The following is a 20,121-nucleotide window of genomic DNA, read 5'->3' on the forward strand; positions in this document are numbered from 1 at the left end:
CACTTGTCAGCTATAGCTTTTAAGGTATGTTTTTACAGATATCACTTCAAGTTATACAAGCCTTCCCTTTTGTAATAGTTACTTTCATGTGAAAGGTGGCAGGTACTGTGCAGTAGTATCAGGATGTTAGTAAAAATCTGGATTCACTTTCTCACATAGATGGAGAAGAATTAGATTGCTTTATAGCCAATTGTTTTTATACGATAAAAATGCGTATGCATTTTGAAAGAAGACATCTTTCTACATTTTTCCAGAATAACCAACTTGAAGAAAGCATTTCAACAAACTAAAGCCAAAAGGCATCTAATGCAAGCAGTAAGAATGCTCCAAGTTAAATCACTCCATTACTGTGACACTGTGCTGCTGTAAATAGCTTTTAGAAAATCTGGTTACAAAGTCCAAACCTCAAGCAATCAGGTGAAAATTAAAATGCATCTCTAGAAAACAACAAAAAAATCTTTGAGAGCTGAAAATGCTTTTCAAGAAGAGAAAGCAACAAAATTCAATGACAAAACCCACCAAGAATAGGTAAAAATAACTTTTTTAAGTGCTCTAGTTTGGCATGTCAGAACAATATGGCATTTCTTGGATACTCAAATGAGTCAGACTTTCTCTGAGGCAACACTCTTCACCTCCTAAAAACAAAGTCAGACTCATTGTGTTTTACTATTCCCCTTCAGAATCAGGTTTGGAAAACAAATCCACACCTCTGATTGGGAATTTCAACATTTGTGTATGTGAATAGGTTTGTTTAACCACAATCCCAAAGAGACAATGTATACAATAGAAAAACTTTAATCATTCCATACAATCCACTGATCCATCTTCTGACTACTAAAACAAATTCACATTATGAGACATGAGAGTTTTGGAAGTGGTAATATTTTCAGTATTTTTGCATTAGTGCACATTTAACTCCAGTATAATCTACCATATTTATGAAACCAGATCCACCCAAAACTAAGCACTACAAAAACAATCATGAAAAAAGTCAGAATTGAAGCAGCAATGTTGTATTATTTGAAGCTTCATTAACCCTCTCCATATGACAACTCCTTGGATTTATTACTGTAATGCACAAAACACAGAGCCTGTGTAGACCAGGAAAATGAACTGTTCCTAAAGGCAGCCATGAGATCATCACTGTCGTCTTGACATGTATGGGGAATGGCTGGAGAGAAACTGAGGGCAACAGAACAGCAACTGGGAGAAGAAAACCACTGTGTACATTTTATTAGACTTCAGCAGGCCTGAATGCTCTTAAGGTATTTCAGCACATGAGTGGGCTCTTAACCTGGATCTCCAAGTGTTTGAGCCAGACACAGCTGCTGGGTAGGCACAGCAGCAGCTCCCAGAGCAGCTCCAGGAGAAGGTGCTGACCATGGATGCTGAAAATTCAGCTACACCTGAAGAGAAGCAGTTCTATAGCAAGTTCTTGACATCCCTCTGCTTTCAGTTTATGCTCTTCCCCTTCAAAACCTCAATTCCTTCTTCAGAAGCACTCAGCTCATGAGAGTCTGAAAGTGCTCTGACGGGCATGTGTTTCAACTTCTTTTTGCCTCCTCTGCGGGAGTAAGGAGAGATGTCTCTGGTAAAGGGTGACTGACTGTATAAGAATCTACTTCTGTCTGCCACCAGATTTCCATTCCACCTTGCTCAGGTGCTGTATTACTTGGCAGAGGGCCTTTAATACTCTTCCCCTTTTCTTCCTGTAGACTTGTCTTTCAGGCTACAGCAACTGCCTACCCTGACAGCAGCAGCAACTGAGTGAAGAATGAATGAAGAAAAGGGAAAGTGCAGATCTGCAATCAGTATGATTAGAAACAAATGGGATATTGTGCACCTTGGGTGTTTAGATGTCTGCTGTTTCAGCTGATGCACCACTTCTTTCACAGGCAGCAAGAGGGATCACCCTTTCCTCTAACATACCATACTAACTTGAATTCTTTGTTTTCAGAAAACAAACTACCGGAAAGCTTTTTTTTTTTGTTGCCTTTTTTTTTTTTTTTTTTTTTTACATGTCATTCAATCTCTCATGAAATCAAGACTCTTATCTGGATGACACAGAAATATACACTGCTGAGTTATTACAACAATGACTTTACACCATCTAAAAAAAATAGCTGTACAACAACTTTCCAGACATCAAGTTTCTTGTATCAGAGATGACAGACATTGATTGTGCAAATACCAAATCTCATTCACTTGTCAAGGGAAAAAAAGTTTCAAGTTAATCAGCTACAGATTACATTCTCCTGGTTTTCTTCATTCATTGTTCTCATAATTACAATATTCATTGACATTGTTTTTATTCTCAATAAAATTCTAAAGCTACCAGAAAACCAAAACAAACAGGAAAGGGGAGGGGTGAAGACTACAGTAGTCATTAACATACACTTATGTGCACTATAGAAAATAACATCTCTAGCTTCTATTTTTACCTTAACAGGAAAGTGGGAGACAAAAAAGTTTACTAGAATACATTTTAAAACCTAAGTAAATCATACCAAACCATCCACCATGAATTTTTATCATTTTAATGAGAATTCATATGAATTTTTGAATTTTTGTAATCAATGAATACAGCAGAAAATACCTCTAGGGTTTGGGGTTTTTTTGGTTGTTTTTTTGTTTGTTTGTTTGTTTTTTTTACAGCAGATAACCCAGTAGTGCTATAAAACTCATTGTATAGAGTTTACCATAACAATTAACAAAGTCTTAAACAGCAGTTCAACTCTGACCAGCTACTGAATGCACCCATCTACTTTAAGATAGAGATTCTTAGAAGAAAAACAATAGAAATTAAATATGAAAACTACACATTTCTTACAGGACTTGTGTTCAATATTGAATAGATGTAGAATACCTATTATGGAGAAATACCAAACTATGTAGAATCAGTATTTTTAAGTAGAGGGTGCAGAGAGAAGATTTAGTCCTTTATAAACTAATCAAATAAATGCACTAGGGTTTGCACGGGGATCCTTTTGGTTCCTGTATCTGTAAGTCAGCCAGACTCCGAGAATCTGAAAATAAAAACCAAAGATATTATTAAGCAGAGGGTCTCCATCCCATCTTCTAGTTTTATAGAATTTGTTTTAAACACAAAATCATGACAAAGAATTTTCAGTTTAGGATACAATTTTAGGATATTTTACTGTTGCTAAAATTGTACAACCACACTCCATCTTTCCTAATTAGAAAAAAGAATGCACCCCCTCTCTCTGAATAAAATCATACCCTAGCAACAGAGAGAAAAACAAAACAAAACCCACAAAACTACGAACAAAAGCCAAACCCATATTCACAATGCAATAAAAAATTTCCCATTGTTACAACAAAAGTTAAATTATTCTTCTCCCCTTCCCAAATGATAAATACTCATAAAGCTGCTTTTAATATAATGATAAAAAAATCCTCTGAATTGTTTCCTTTTACCATTACCACTTAACTATGCAGCTATTCTTGTGCATTTTCAAATCTTGTCATTCCCCCCAACTACCTTCCCCCCTCCCAGCATCTTCACATTTTTAGCTGAGATCAGTGTGATTCTGTTTAAGCTGCTCTATCTCTCTTCTTGCTGTCATATGTACAAACCTTCTCAAAACTGCACTAAGGAGGAGGAAGAGAACTTTCACATGCTCTACTCTGGGACTAGAAAAGACCTGCTCTGAGGATTTTTATACTCCAATCAATAAAGCAAGTTATGTATCATCATGGTACTAAAGCAAAGAGCCAACAGACCTTCTTAATTTTAACCTACTGTTTAAAATACAGTTGACTCCTCATGCAACTCTATATTTGCACTATAGGTGGCACCAAAAAAAAAACCTCAAAGACCTTTTGTGCTAGAGTGGGGAATAGGTGGGAAGAAGAAGGAACAAGGTAAAGCAACAGCACTCTTAGTACTGTTGGAGAATGGTACACTTGGAACAGCTAACTTTCTGAAAAGCTTAAACTTTACAGCACCACATTTTAATGCTGAGGTTTGTTGTCTAAATAACAAAGTTGTAAGCAAAGCCTTCCTTCTGATAGACACAGGTCTGTCAGCAAGGTCATAGCTTTGAAAAAGTGGACCTAATTATCCGATTCCTGAGACTGGACTGAGGTTTCCTGTAACAAACCCCCTAAAATTATGTTTCACAAAACAAAGCTTTGAAAGTGGGGAAAAAGCACTCAATTTTCCAACCACCCACTCACCTCTGTGAAACTGAAGAAGAGTCCTATTCCACCGACAAATCTCAGCACCATTCCAGAATATTCTTCCATTATCGGTGCACATGGTCTACAGTGGAGAGTTCTAAGACAATCCTGTAGCAGAAACAGTGAATTGCTTTCCATTTGCTGATGACACTTTGTTGTTTGAAAGCATCGAGTTTGCTCTAGAAGAGACTGCTACCCATGGACAAAACTACAGCAGTTTTAAAAGACTCCAAGAGTTCCATGCGTATATATAAATGACAGTGCAGTACAAACTTTGCAGGGTGCCCTGTAATTGTCTTTCCAGTAAGTTAAGAGTTTAGTATTTCTATGACAACTACATTACACATCTGTTAAAATGCTGCTTGCTGTAACTATGGAAACATTTTTGAACAAATGCAGTATCAAGAATTTACGGTTTTTCACACTTGAACTTACAGCGGCGCAGGTTTCATTTGGATAAAAAACTCTGAATCCACAACAATTCAGATTTCTCTCAATATCTGTTCTTGCGCTGTTGGTGTTACTCCATCCCACCTCTAGAAGTTCACTCTAGAAGCCATAAGCAAATACATATTACAATAATTGAATTGTTTTACACTGCAAGCCAAAATACAAAATCTAGTTGATAATGCCCTAACTAAAGCCTTTAGATCTTGATGCTTAACTGGAGAATATGAATATATTAAAGAATGACTGGAGTGTCAAAAGAGGCTGTGTGGCCAACGAAAGAACAGCAGCTAACAGCAGCACGTTCATGGGTATAATTCTTTTCCTTCCTTGGTTTTTGCTAAACCTGACAAGATCACTAGTAAAGGGACATGCAACTAATCTGGCTGGGACTGCCCAGGCTATACACAAAAAGCACCCTCGCATGCAAAACTGATTATTTAGTCACTGCGCCCTCACCCACTTCTTATGCAGTGAGAACTGGTCTCCACACCACAGGGAAGACTGTTCTACTTTCACACATAACTGCCTAATGTAGTTATGATCTTTCCAGTTACACAAGAACAATTCAAGGACTTTATCAAACTGACACCATGATTACTGTGTATTTCATCAGCTTATCTGAAATTGCTGAACATGAGATATATTCAAGATATCATGCTGCTACACCTGTGACCATAAACTAGAAAGGAAGCTTAAAAAAATCAATATAAAAAGTCATTTTAGGACCCAAATGTATTTCTTTCTAGCTACCAGATCCAAGTACTGACCAAGGTCTATCTCGTCTTTAATAAATAGGACAATGCTGATTTTCTTAAAATATGCTCTGTCCCCATTTTATGAAGGACTATATACAAATACATGTGCCTGTGTATATATATATTTATAGTGTTATGCTACAGATAAACTGAGAAAGCAGGAAACGTTTCTTACCTGCTGTTCCTCATTTAGTGCCAAACAGGCACAGGAGACAGAAAACTGGACAATAAAGACTAGCAGAAGAATAATCATGTACTGGAAACAATCAATAGTTAAGGATATACTCTCAAATTAATTTTGCTTTTACAACATATGCACCTAATGGTATTACTTATTTCAATGGATAACAGTAAGTCCTTTGAAACAAAAGAACTGTGGAAGCAAAATTCCAAATGGATGTGGAAAAGATGACCTAAATAATGTTCCCAAAACCCAATCACTATGTATTATCTCTTTTTGGCTACAACTATACATAGGTGGTATTTCCTTGTTAGGTATTTCTTGCCTATCAAGAAAACATGAGCAGACAGGTCAATAAAAGGAGCTTTGAGAGCAAGATCTCCAGCCATTTCCTCCAGCTTTAGGGACTCATGTAATTTCAATCAATAAAAGGAGCTTTGAGAGCAAGATCTCCAGCCATTTCCTCCAGCTTTAGGGACTCATGTAATTTCAATATATTTCACTTAAATAAAGTAGTAGAGAAAATATTTTTCTGGGTATTCCATATTCAGATTACTTTTTTTTTCAATGACAGAGTCCTGTAATTAATTACAAAAAATAACTTTAGTGTAGATTATAAAAAAAAAGGTAAGAGTTGCTCTTGGAACACAACCTCACACACTTTTGTACTACTGCATCTGAAGATGGTATAAAACAAAAAGAATAAACTTTGATACTAAATATCGTGTTTTGAAAGTTGGCGAGTATTTTCAAAATTTGGCTGCCGTATTCAGAGGCAGATACTTCACACAATTTAGCTGTTTGTGAAGGTCAGTTCTTATTCACAGACCACAGAAGTTAAACATTAATAGTTCACCTACTTTAGCCCCGTGTAGGGCTGAGCACACAGTATGAGGCACCTGTGACACAGTGAGCTACCATAAAAGCTCTCAAAGAATTAAAATACTCTTATTTTTAAAAAGAGATGTGAATACTTCTATCTTCAGAGCAGAAACAATGGAGGGAAAAAAGGAAACTGAAATGAAGTTAAATGGGAAGGAAATCTAATTTAGACTGCACTTGACCAAAGTAAGATTGTGAATTTCTGTTCCCTTTCTGAAGCATCTCCCCCAGCAGTCTCAGCTGACATAGGAGGTTGTTTACACGGCTCAAACCACGCTGCAATCAATGCAATGCATCAGAAGGATACAAAGAATAGCAATACTTGATGATGTTTCACTGCACCAATCAATCCAACTAAGGCAATAAAGAAGAGGAAGACTCCTACTGCAATTACCACTCCAACAACTCTGAAACTAGAGATGAGGCCGAAACCAATTCCCCATGCTGCAATTCCAATCAGCAGCAGGCTCACCAGCTGGAGGGAAGAGAAAACTCAAAGTTAGACTGCATATTAAAACAGGCTCCCACACACAGGTAATTTTTTTACATTAAAGTTGTTTTTAAAAAGGTACAATTTTTCTTTCTGGTGCAAAGAGAAAAAGCACAACCCTAAACAAACCAATTCTCCACATCATTGTGTGCGATGCTGCATTTTTGCGACGTTTCGTTCTTTTCCCCAGCCCCATGCAGCTCCAGAGAACTTGGAATGGCGCTGCTTGTCGGCAGGACTCGGGGACACCGCTTGCTTCCGGGCGCTTCTGCGTTCCGCGCACCGGGGTGGGCTGGCCGCATTCTGCTGCCGGGTGCGAGGGATGAGACAAAGAAGGAAGGAATTGTCCACTCTGTCCACGTGGTTGGCTAGAGAGTTTTATTGGTGCATGGAGCTGCAATGGAGAAGCGCTGCTGCTCTCCAGCGCTGCGTGGACAAAATGGCGGCGAGCAAAGAACGGAGTGGGGTTTTATAGGGGGCGGGCCGAGGGAGGCGCAAGCCCCCCTCACCCATTGGGGGCAGGCTACGAGGGTGTGACATGGACTGGGGTGACCAACGGGGACGCGACAGGGGCGGACACAGGCTCCGGGGCGAATGGGGTTGCGGGGCTGGGGTAACCGACAGGGAAGTCTCAGGAAGGAGCAGGGGGTGGTTGCTGGAGTTGATCTGGAGCTGGACACCATGGGGGGAACAGGGGTGTACAAAGGGGTACACAAAACTGGCTAAGTAATACATATCAAAACCCCTAATCTGAACCCAAAATCCAGGATGCAACAATTGTGTAAGTAATTTCAGTTCCAGATGTTTTAAGGCATACATATTCTTCCACACTGTTACAACTCAAACTACCTATAAGTCAAGCCATGTTGTACTATCAGTGACTGACTAGAGACACTAAACTGTAGATCATAACATAGCTGACAAATAAGCTAAAAATCACCAGCTCTAATTCAGAGTGGTGTAAGAACCAAAATTTCAGATCTTTTGTTAAACTGTGGCAGTATATTTAAAGAAAATAGAAGATACAGCTGCACAGGTCTGAATGTGTAAAAAAGGGCATTTTGCCAAAACTTACTGTAATCAACTGCATTAATTAATTAAAGAAGTTTCTACATACTTGATAATGTAACACAACAGTTAACACGGTCACACAAAAATACATTTCAGATCTGAATTTCAAGGACTTTATGCAGTAAAACAATAAAGGCATCCTGTCTCCTCTGCATATTTCTTCAAGAAAATAGCTCTACTATTAAGTGAATCCTATTTTGATACCCAAAACACTTATGCTGTTTCCTTCCTTTTAAACATGGTATTCAGGGAAGGCAGGCAGGAATCTGCCCCAATTATTTCACAGAGATTTATTGTTGATATGGGCAGGAAGCTCCAGCCTTTCCTGTTTCCACAGCAAAAAAACACAACCCCAAGAAAAAAGAAATTCCAACATGAAAAGCTGCAGAGAAATCTGTAATGAAGTCCAGCAGGAGGGAAGCAGCAGACAAAGCCAATCCAGATGTTCAAGGCACAAGATGCCCAAGACTCTCTGGTTTGAAACAGACCTACATGTAACATTACTCATTAAATTCCCTGTTAAATTACACAAATTCAATGCAAGTTTTAATTTTCCAAAAATTCTCACCAAAAAATACTTGGCTTTATAGCTATTTAAAAAAAATCCAAACCAACAATATAAAACAGTAGGCACTTAGTCTAATTCAGCTACGTGGCTTTGTTTAAAACAGGTATAGAGCAAGCACTTACGCTTGCTCACCATGTCCATTCAAACAAGGCACATTCTCATGAAGCACATTTTACTGCTTACCCAGAGGCAGGAAGAATTAAAAAAAAAAAAAAAAAGGCAACTTCCAACTTAAAACTTTAGTATACTTACCCTACAGCTGGGAATTCTTGTTGGTATTAATGCCAAATACATCTGTATACTTTTTCCATTTAAATACATTTTAGAGGACTACCTATGTAATGCAGCTTTTGAAACATGGAAATCTAAGATAACATCAAGAAAGCAAGTAAAACAACTAGAGATGCTCATAAAGATCTAAACACAGCAGGTGGATTTTTTTTTGTGTTCACACAGGAATGCATCTCAAAAAACTTTTTACCAAAAGCCAGTAATCCACTCAAGAAATTCAAGAGCCTGCAAGAATAAAAGCAGGATATTTGTCATACCTACACATCTCTTTTAACACATAAAGAGACAAAAAACAATATAAAATTCAAAGGAATTTTTCAGTACCAGCAGAGTTTAGGATGCTTTCACATTTGTCTTTGTTTCTCTTAAACAAAAAGCTTAAATTACCTCATTTATTTAAAACCAAAATAACAGGTCAAGGTGTCATGAATCAAAATTACAGAGAAGACTGAAGAAAAAAATAAAATAAAACACCTTGGATTTTACACAGACAAATTTTCTGAATCCATGCTGTACAAAGCTATCAACTTCCCAATACCAGAACATTAATAATTAGCCTAGCTAATTAGACAGTTTATTGCAAGACCTACCTTTTCTGATCTATGCCCACTCACTTTATTTCACTGTCTCATTCCACTGGAAAGATTTATTTTTCCATGTAAGTACCAGAAGCAAGTAACTAAAGAAACCCCATAGCCCAATTTCCAATCAAGAAGTGCTGTCTGACATCCCATGCTCTGCATCAGCTTCTAAATACTGAACTCACACTTCCACTACATAGGTCTTTTAAAAAAATCTCATAAGCATTGACAAAGCTCAAGTTATTCCACAAAGAAGAGCAGATGAAACTTTGTTCCTAATAGTTTTCCTCAATACTTTTCTGTCTGAGGGCAAATCTTTCACCAATCTGCCTCCAGGATACCAAAATATCTGTTTGTTCAGCTCTTTTTTCATTTCATAAGAGGTCCAAAAGCATTAGATGAAATTAGTTTGTTCTTAGAATACTGAATTCAAAGCAAGAGACAAAATCTGTGCCTCTAAGACCTCCTGGATAAGCACAGTTTGTGAGGTGCAGGGTACCAATTGCTTCTTGATGCCATTACTGATCTCATCTTACATTAATCTGATGATACACACATAAAATTATCTGCATGACACCAGAAGCATCCTGACACCATGGCACAAAAAGCTTTTCTGGTAGAAATACCCACATTTGGGATCTAGAAAAGGTCTGGTTTTCAATCAAGTGGGGAAAATAAGCCTCTCTGGATTGTAAACCCATTAGTGAACCATTCAAGTTTAGAGCTATCAATCTCATTTTCAAGTGTTACCTGCGTAATACCAAGGCTCTATTTTCTTTCATTTGACAAAATTGTCCATTGTCCAATTCCTTAAAACATCTGGAAATACAGTGTGATCACAGTAGCTCTGGCTGACAAATTATATGAAAATGCTGTATCTAGTCAGGCAGATCCATGATTTGGATCAAAATCATTACTGGTCACTCCTTTCTTGCCACTTGAAATTGTGGAAAATTGACTGTTTCAAAATTGAAATGGAGACTACAGATTTATTACTCACTCCAGAAAGTGATTTAGTATTAAGTTTCTGCCTCCTCCACATGTTTACTGAAAGATGAAATTATGGTTATTCCTTCATATTCAGGTTTGGCATAGACTATCTGAATGACAGGAATAACTTTTTATAGTTTTTTAGTGTCATAATGCAAAAACCTAAAGTAAAAGCACACTACTACAAAAAGGAAAAATAACTTAAGCTGTTTTGACAAGAATTTTTTCAAGTCCGTAAAACAATGCAAGGCTCATAGTGCTATGTAGTGTTTAGCCACTGGAAATGACCACTCAACAGTGTTTATTCCAATGCTTTGATATTAAAGGATTTAAATGCAATATATTTAAAATTGAAGCTGCTATGGCTTTACAGTATAATGTACTCAAAACAAAATTAGTGACCCTAACCCACTTCAAATGAGTAACATGTACATTCTAAACATACAAGCTTTACCTACCCACAAAAAGGTCAAGTATTTCAGATAAATGAAGGAAGAAGGACTCTCTACAGAGCTGCTGAATGTCACATTTTATTTAACTGAGACCACATTTCATGGCAGCAGAAGCCTCCCAAAGTAAACCGTGTCATCCTTGGAAGACTGAATTATCTGTGAAATCTCATTTTACCTATATGAATTTATTTACACAAGGCTAGCTTTGGTTAGCAACACTTAAAATATTTGCTTGACATATTTAGCAGAAATATCTGAAATCACAGTCCAGTTTTTATTGATTAGGGCTAATCCAGTTTCCCATAGGAGGGTTGGAGAAATGGCCTGTTAGATTGAATGGCCACAGGCCACACTGCTGAACTTGAAGAGCAGTAATTGATGGCTCAGCATCCATCTGGTAGCAGGTAAGCACCACCAAAAAGGCTGGAGCCAATATCACACAATATCTTCATCAACAACCTGAATATAACACAAAATGAATTCTCAGAAAATATGTGGATGATAATAAACAAGGAGGAGTGGCTGACCCTCCAAAAAGAGATTTAACTCAGATATTCCTTGATAAACTTGAGGAAAAAGCCAAACTTAGGAACCTTGCAAAATGAAAAATTGTGCTCCTGGGTGCTTCAGTGGAGCCTGAGATCAGACCAGTTGAACAACAGCCTTAATGAGACAGATATGGAGATCAAATTGTTTGTCAGGTTGAATACAAGCCAGGAATCAGCTCACACTGCAAACAGGGAAAGCAAGAGTGCAGTCAAAGGAAACACAATGCTGGTGAGACTGAAGCTCAAATACTGTGTTCTATTTCAAGTCCCCTAGGTGGAAAAGGAATTTGAGAACCTGGCAGGAGTCAGTAAAATGGCATACAGACTTCATAATGAAAGGTTTGAGAACAGGTGATGGAGCTGGGTTTCTTTAATATGACAAAGAGGCTGCCTAGGGGAAATCACATACTAACTAAAGCTGAAGGCACATTACATAAACATGGAAGCAAACTCTTCTGGGTATCATAAGTAACAGCTTGGGAGCTCCAGACTGGACATTAGAAAACACACCTGCAAGGTGGTTTGGTGATCTTTGTTCTCAGGGGTGTCCAAGACTCCGCAGGCTAAGCCACAGATAGCAAGCTACTGTTACTCATAATCCTGAGTAGGCACCCGGACTGATAAGCCCCAAAAATGCCTTCCAAGCAACACTCCCAAACACCACAGCCAGCACTTTGATCATGCCACTCTCTCCACACCAAAAATCAAAGTTTTAACAGGTAGATAAGATGTGGATTTAGCATTGACCAAGGACTATCTTCTCCACCAATTCAAACCCTAGCAACCTTACTTAAAGGCACACACACAAATATAGGCTTAGCATAATTCAATATATAAATTAGCAATTTTGAAATTAAGTAAGTGCTTTACCAGAACAAACCTTTAGGCAGCACAAATTCTAGGTGAAGATCAGTGGTTTTCCCAGTGAGATAGGAGTATTTCTACTTTGGAGTAAAACAAATGATAAAAAAAAAATCAAGCATATTGTCAGTAGACAAAACATTACTCCAATGTCAGTATCTTTATAGGGAAAATTTTAGGGAAGATTAAAGTTCAAGATCAGTGGAAGAGATCAGATGCCAGTTTAGGCAACTTCGCTTTTTAATACACATACATACACACATCTGAACTTCAGAGCTGTTCCAAATATAACAGTTTCCCTAATAAATCTCCAAATTTGCTCTCTTCTTTAAATCCAAGTTCTCCTGTGCACATAGCTGCTCAATTCCCTCCTTCCTGTACTGGAAAAAACATATTTCTTTCCAGAAGTTCCCCTTCTGTACTTACGTGCAAGTTTATAGTCTACATTACAAAAAAGAAACAAAGATTTCAAACTATTTCTCTGTACAATACCATGAGAAACAATTCAAATGCTAAAACCACTTCCTCCTTCCTACAACAGCAAGCCACCAGCAAATCTGCTGTCTTGACTAAGTGGCAACTCTTTGGTATTTCAACTGGACTGCTGGCTAGGAAGGAAGTCATATGCAGAAGCTGGTATTCCCACTGCTTCCTTACCACCTCAGTACAAACAGGAGTTGGTAAAAACTACACATCAGAATTTAAATTTCATTAACTACTGACTCCCCATTCCTAGGTAAAGAAATTATACAGCATTTATTCTCGTATCAGCAAGGGAAATATTTAGAGAATAGCTGTCAAAGTGAATTTGGAACAGGAACTGAAACCAGAGAGATTACACAAATTATGAAATACATCCTCTCTAACCTCTCTCCCTGCATGTAAGTTCATATTCTACTACTTTTAAGGGTGTTTTAAAATTTAAATGTCAAATGGCATATATACTGAAGGCAGAGGTTTCCACCACTCTCCCCTTCCACCTGGGCAACCATTTCTGCACAGGCATAGGGAATCTAGAAGACAATTCTGATTCTGGCACTTAATTTAAAAACACCACGTTAAAACAACAGGCAGTACATAGTGGTGTAACCATAACCTTTAGCAAGTTAAAATGAAGCTAAATTGTTTTCTATCACAGCTGTAAGCTACTCAACCTGTAAGAAACTTTATTTCCTTACAGTACTACTTCAGCTTTACTGAGAGCAAAGGAAATCTCTTGGTACCTCCAAAGGATTTCTAACAGAAAGCAAAACCTTCCACCTTTACATGACTTACTTAATGAGGGATAAGTAGTCTGATAACTGAACAGCCTTGAGACACACAGTGCGAAACAAGCAATTTATGTGAAAGGCAGCATTCCTGAATCCTATCACAAAAGCCTGTTCTTTCAGTTTCAGGCCTTGTAAAGTTATTCACTTTATTGGCCATGTAACAAACTATTTACACACTAAAATGTCAGTTAGATTTAACCCCTGCTTAATACGCTCTGGTCTTTGGAAATGGAAGCTTTCTGCTGTGCAGCAGGAACAATTATGTTCTAAAATGTTTTCTTTTACTTGCGTGTTTGTTCATTGTTTTTTAAGAGGTTATGAAATGTTTTCACAAAGCCTGGCGAGCGCACAGATCCTTCTTCCACACATCGTATCTCCTTCAACAAAAAAAAAAGAGTACAAAGCCCCACAGTTAATGACGTAAGCTACAAGGCCTCTACAGGGCATTTATAGGGGTTCTCAATAACTGTTCTGGTTTTAAAGTGCCTACCTGTACCACCAGGATGGCTGAAAAGACCAGCAGTTTCAAAACACACCATGTTCCATATACCCTCCTCCTCTGCAACCTGTCATTCTCCTCTTTCCCTAAGGACAGGCTGCCTTCTTAGCTCCACATGCCACTGAGCACTCTGCACAAGACAATGAAAAGCCAAAACCCTCTCCCAACTGGTCTAGGACCCAGCACACGTCTCCATTCTGACCCACCACCACAAACTGCTGGCACTTTGGCTATAAACTGACGCACAGTATAGCTGAGGGGCTTTCCAAGCCCTGGAAAAAATCTTTAAATATCTATCTGTATTCTTCTTTAAATATCTATCTGTATTCTTCTTCTTTAAATATCTGTCTGTATTCTTCTGTGTTTTCAAGCGTGAGCATAGAAACCTTCCCAAAATGCCTACGAAAATAAAAAGGCCACAAGACTGACAAGACCAACATTAGCTTCCTTGACCAATACCTGGGAGCTTCTGTACCAGTTTTATTTACATGTCAAGACTAGAGAGGCCAGCTTATACTGCCATCTTCAAAATGTTCTTGAGAACAACACAAATGGCTCCAAGGCAACCTGTCCCATTTGCTGAGCATCCAGTCATAACAATGAGGGAGACCAGCACAGAACAGACTGGTGCCGGGCAAACTCTTGATGCTGCACACCTAAATGCTGACCAGAGCCTGTCAGACAGGGCAAGCAGTGGGTATTTTATCTTACAGTTGAAAACAAACTTAGGACAAACCAAAATGGAGCTGCACTCAGAGATAGCAGACTCACTAATCAACTTGAAAAAAATCACCACTTGAGGCAAGAGCTGTGCTTCTCTAACTCCTGTCTGCTTGTACCTGGCTCTGTGCAGCCACTACGCCAGTCAGAAAATATCAGAGAACACGAAGACACGTTCCCTTTCCCGAGGGAAATCCCGATGTTCACCCTGCCTCTAACACCAAGTTTCCCCTATGCAGCAAAAAGATGAAGCAGACAGACTTGCATGGAAGATGCTACATTCCTCTGCATCAGGAACTCTGAAAGTAAGACAAACATTATTATAAAATATATTAGTAATTAAAAACTCTCTTAACATCTTCAAGGACAGGTTGGATGAGGCTTTGAACAACCTGGTCTAGTGGTAGGTGTCCCTTTACATGGCAGAGGGGGTTGGACTATCATGATTTTGAAGTTCCCTTCCAACCCAAATCATCCTATGATACCAAGAACACACAGTCCAAATCTGAGAAGTTCTGTACTTATTTTTGCGTATTTCCATAATACAGGGAAAGAAAGTTTGATAAAGAGGGCAGAAAACCTAAATGCAACTTCAATAATTACAGCACCCAGAGAACAAGAGACAGTGATAGGAAAAAAAAAAACAAACAAGCCCAAAAAACTTTTCAAACACAGTGCTTTGAAAATGGATGCAAAAACCATTTAATAGGCAATCAAAAAAAAGAGGTTCAGAGAACAACGCAATATAAAAAGTGAACTGCTTTGATAAAGTACTTTCTAGTCTTACAAGTAAATGTGGATGCTTTTATCGAATAAGCTTTGTGCTACTAAAAAAATACACACTTCTAATGGAAAAGGTACTGTATGTTTTAATTGAAATCAAATGGCTGCTCTAGGTGTAAGAAAACAAAGCCTGGTCATCAAAATATGAGATGTTTACATGCTGCCAACAAACATTTCATGTTTCCTGCTGCAGCAATAATTAAGTAGCTGCTTGGGTGACAAAACCAACCATACCACCCAAATGAACAGTCAGTACTTTTTTTTTTATTTGAACATGTAATCTCATGGCTCACCTACTACTTCAACTTTTCACCACTAGTTAGGAACTTCCTTTTCCTCTCCAAAAATCAGGTATGAACAAAGATACTGAAGATTTCCTTAGAAGCTTAAGTTGTAAGCTACAAACACATCCCTGAATTTGGATTAATTCTGTGGACAGGCACTTTAAACAGTTTGTACAGATTTTTCATTTGATGGGAAATGTAAATATGACTGACTAAATAAAAACTAAATAGGTCAGATACCCAAAATCAGTATTTTTAAGGTTCTTGTATTCAGTTCTTCCATGTAAGGCTTTATTCTAACAATATACATCATCATGTACTCAGAGTCAGTAAATAGTCTCAATTATTTTTTTCTACTCTTCCTCTACCCATAAGGAACCATACTGAAGTCAGCAAGACTCAGCATAGATGCCAGAATTACTCATACAAAATAGATTGAAAAACAGAATCAGGGCCTAAGGACACTAACTTAGGTCAGGAGAAGAACCAAAAGTCATCAGCAAAGTAACATCTGAAAATAACATTAAGTGAGCAATTGGGTTAGTGGGTTTCTGGTTTCTTGCCTTAAACCAGTAACTGATTTAGTACTGCCAGGACATATATTTTTCTTGGTGTACTACTACAAAAAATCAAAAAAGGCAGTACTAAAAATTTTTCTTAAATTAACCTCCAATATAATATTTTATCTCAGAGTGTTTTAATGAAAGGCAGAATGTAAATTGAAACCTCCAATATAAAGTTTTCAGGGTTAATTCTTGTCATATAGATACATCAGTGCTGGCTACAAAATCATCCAAGAAGTTTCATCTATCCCTTCTTACCACCACTATTCCCTTCTCACCGTTTATTAGTGAATCAACACTATTTTAAAGAGACAATCATTAAGTTATTGATCTGACTGGCTTCTGTATTTTTTTTTCCAGCTGGGAGAAAAAAAGTCCATCATTCACTGTGCTGCTTCAATATTTTATTTCAGGTTTCTGTCTAAACAAGGAACAGAAAAGCCCACACACTTTACTAATCAACTCTACCAGGCCTACTAAGCACTTTAAGTGTTATTTCTCCAATTATGAAATTAAAAGCATTAAGTCTTGTAACTTGTCTATAATTAATAAACAATACTAACAATAACAATTGGATATTCTTGTAACTGTCATTTAAAGACGTCATTCCTTCCCTTTAGCAAAAACATATGTTTTGTATAGGTCAACTGACACCCACAAAGTAAAGTCTACTCAAGCAGACAGCAGAGATTAAAGTCGTAAATACTCTGTCCAGGTACCAAAGACAGAACTACAGAAGTCCAAAAGTTCAACCCACCCTTGCTAAGGCCAGATGTGCCCAAAAGACCTATCAGACTCATTACACCTGGTTAATATTTGGCTATATGACTGTAGAATTAATGATGGAGTCATTAGAAAAAAAACACCTGCTGTCCACATGACATTACAGTATTATTTGTGCATCCATCTGAGAATGATCCAGATTACTCTCACTCTTCTGTCACTCAAGGAATAATAGCAATAATGACAAAAGAAGTCTTGCCTTAACTGAAAAGCAAATTATATATATAACACACCTATAACCCATCTTCTGGCACAGGAAAATCTCATGAAAAGCTGACCACAATGATTTTCGGGGGTCCCTTTCAACCTCAGCTATTTTATGATTCTGACTTAGCTCCATCATGACACTCTACATCCATTAAGCTTACCTTCAACTACAGACACCAAACACCTGTCTGCTCTCCCTGTTCTGGCTGGCTGTAGCCCAACAACACAACACATCACAGGATCCAGGCTGTCTTTCAGAGGGTAGGCTGCGCTGCCTAAGCATGCTCCAAACTTTTTCAGGAACATATTTCACTCAAGCTCCTCCAAGGATGGAGACCAAGTAATAGTGCAGCCTCTCCTACAAAAAGGTTTCTCTTCTGCTCTGTTCTGAGGAAAGGAGGGGTTGGGTCATCTTGTACATGCAAGAACATCCACCAATTCTGGCTTCAGCACAGGTGCTTCCACACCCTTTCGTGCTCCATCCTGGTGAGCGCCATCGGGTCCAGTTACTGCCAGCTACTATTTGTTCTGATGAACTGCGTTAGACCTGCTTGTTCTCCAGTCTTGTTTTCAGCCCAGAGCAGGCAGTGCTTTTGGAAAAGCACAGTTACAACTGCCCACAAGTACTGGCTGACCCCAATTTCAGTCTGCTGAAAGTCACTCCCAAGCACAGTTGTTAAACTTGAAACATTAGAGGACATTCTACCTCTCCAGATGTGCTGTGAGAGGAAGCCATTACACTTACTCTCGTTTCTTGTTATTTCTGAGCTCTTAAAAAGACATAGCGAGGAAAAAATTTCTGTAGCTACACCACAGTTGGGGATTTTTTTTCCTTCTCTGTTGAAAATAAGCCCTCCAACATGCTGGAACAGAATCAGGCACCTGCCTAGAGCTCCCCAGCAAAGTAATTTATTTCAGTTTAACATCGTATTTGTTTTCCCCCCCGCTCACGTATCTTCCCACCACCCAGGCAGCCCGACTTGGTAACGCCTTGGTCCATCCCAGGGAACACCGGGGGTGCGGGGGCCTCGTCACTGACCGAACTGCACTTATTTGGGCGCTAATGCTTGGCTGAGCAATAACAAAACAAACCCTTCCCTGCTTCACGCCTGAATTGGTGCAGCGCCCTTTCCAGACGGAGAAAAAGGGCACCGGCGGGCCGGGCCCCCGGGCCGCTCCTTGTAGGAGACGAGCCAGCCGCCGCCGCTCCGGGCGGGCAGCGCTCCCGGGCCTCCCTGGATTTTGATCCCGAGCAGCCACGTCCGCGCGGTGACAAAGCCCGGCCTAACCGCTGTCACCCCCTCACCCCTCCCAGCCCATCCTCCCGAGCCGGAAGCCGCGACCGCCCAGCGGCCGCAGCGCGGACCCCCCGACCCCCGCGGCCACATCCTGCCGGGAGAGGCGCAGCGAGAGGCGCAGCGAGCCCCGCCACGCCACCTCCCCAGCCCAGCCCAGCCCAGCCCAGCCCAGCCCAGCCCAGCCAGCGGCGGGAGCGGCGGGACGAGGCAGAGCCCGCGGCGGCGGGCGGGCCGAGCGCGGCGGGCACGCACCGTGTAGAGCAGGTTGAGGGCGCACAGGCAGTTCTTGGAGCAGGCGAAGCCCCCGCACGCCATCGCTCCGCCGCCACCGCCGCCCCGCGCGGCAGCCGCTCCGCCAGGAGGCCGCGGCCCCGCCCCCGGCCGCGCGCGGGTGCGGCCGCAGCAGGTGAGCGGCGCCCGCTGATTGGCCGCCGCGGGGCGCAAAGGTAAATGTATGCAAATGAGGGCTGTGACGTTGGCGCCGTCACCCGCTATCCGGCGGCTCGCGCTGTGCGGGAGGGGCCCGTTCCACCGTCCCCGGTCCCCGTTGCTGTGACGACACGAGCCCCGGTCCCTGTTCCCCGTTGCTGTGACATCACGAGCCCCGGTCCCTGTTCCCCGTTGCTGTGACATCACGAGCCCCGGTCCGTGTTCCCCGTTGCTATGACATCACGAGCCCCGGTCCCTGTTCCCCGTTGCTGTGACATCACGAGCCCGGGGCTCGCCCCCGCCCGCCGGACCCCGCCGCGGCGCCGTTCTGTTCCCCGCAGGAGCGGCGGCGCCTCGCCGGTGATGGCGCGCCCCTATAACCCGTGGCCTGTGTAAACCCAAGGAAAACATCCAGGGATTTACTTGTACGGACGTGAAAGTATTCGGAGAGCTGGTAGTTCTACCAGCGCTTCAAAGCATCAAGGTTGGAAGGGACCATCAAGTCCAACCACCCCCCAGCACTGCTGCTGTCATCTTATTTCTATTTTTAACATATTTTATTTATCTATTTGTTTATTTTTACTAAGTCATCTTTCTACTGCACCATCTTTCTACTTACATATTTGTATATTTCCTTAGTTTGAGGGTTAAATATTTTCAGTTACAATTATTCTGCTTTACAAAACCTTCCTCCTGTATAGATAATTTCCTGCTATTCAGTACCTAGTTTTTATTAAGTGTTCGTTTTTGGCTTGAATGGTGTCCTGGTTCACTCCAACCATCCAAAATCCTATCTTCACAGTCCCCGTGGGCTGCAGCCTGCTGAGAGATGCATAATAATAAATACAACAGATCTAATATCTGCCAGGTATTCCAGTGTGGACATGTGTTGCAGGATTAGCGTCCAAGATAGTTCCCTGTCTTTTTTGCTGGGCTTCACAAAGAGACGAGGACATGCTTG

The 20,121-nt window shown here is 40.2% G+C and overlaps 1 protein-coding gene and 1 long non-coding RNA gene across 2 annotated transcripts; one reads left to right on the plus strand and one right to left on the minus strand.

Annotated features, from left to right (window-relative positions):
- Positions 1–1,927: 1,927 nt before the first annotated feature.
- LOC137485326 (uncharacterized) lies at positions 1,928–3,007 on the plus strand. Its single transcript, XR_011005279.1, has 2 exons — positions 1,928–2,622; positions 2,656–3,007. It is a non-coding gene; the product is annotated as an uncharacterized lncRNA (long non-coding RNA).
- Positions 2,823–19,165, minus strand: TSPAN13 (tetraspanin 13). The gene is made up of 6 exons (XM_068209782.1): positions 18,984–19,165; positions 6,779–6,946; positions 5,584–5,664; positions 4,639–4,752; positions 4,201–4,311; positions 2,823–3,026 (listed from the first exon to the last, which is right to left on the minus strand). Exons 1-6 carry the CDS (start codon positions 19,044–19,046, stop codon positions 2,952–2,954), a joined length of 612 nt encoding a protein of 203 aa, XP_068065883.1. The 5' UTR covers positions 19,047–19,165; the 3' UTR covers positions 2,823–2,951.
- Positions 19,166–20,121: the final 956 nt, after the last annotated feature.

The sequence above is a fragment of the Anomalospiza imberbis genome, chromosome 1, assembly GCF_031753505.1.
Source record: "Anomalospiza imberbis isolate Cuckoo-Finch-1a 21T00152 chromosome 1, ASM3175350v1, whole genome shotgun sequence".
Classification (NCBI taxonomy): Eukaryota; Metazoa; Chordata; class Aves; order Passeriformes; family Viduidae; genus Anomalospiza; species Anomalospiza imberbis.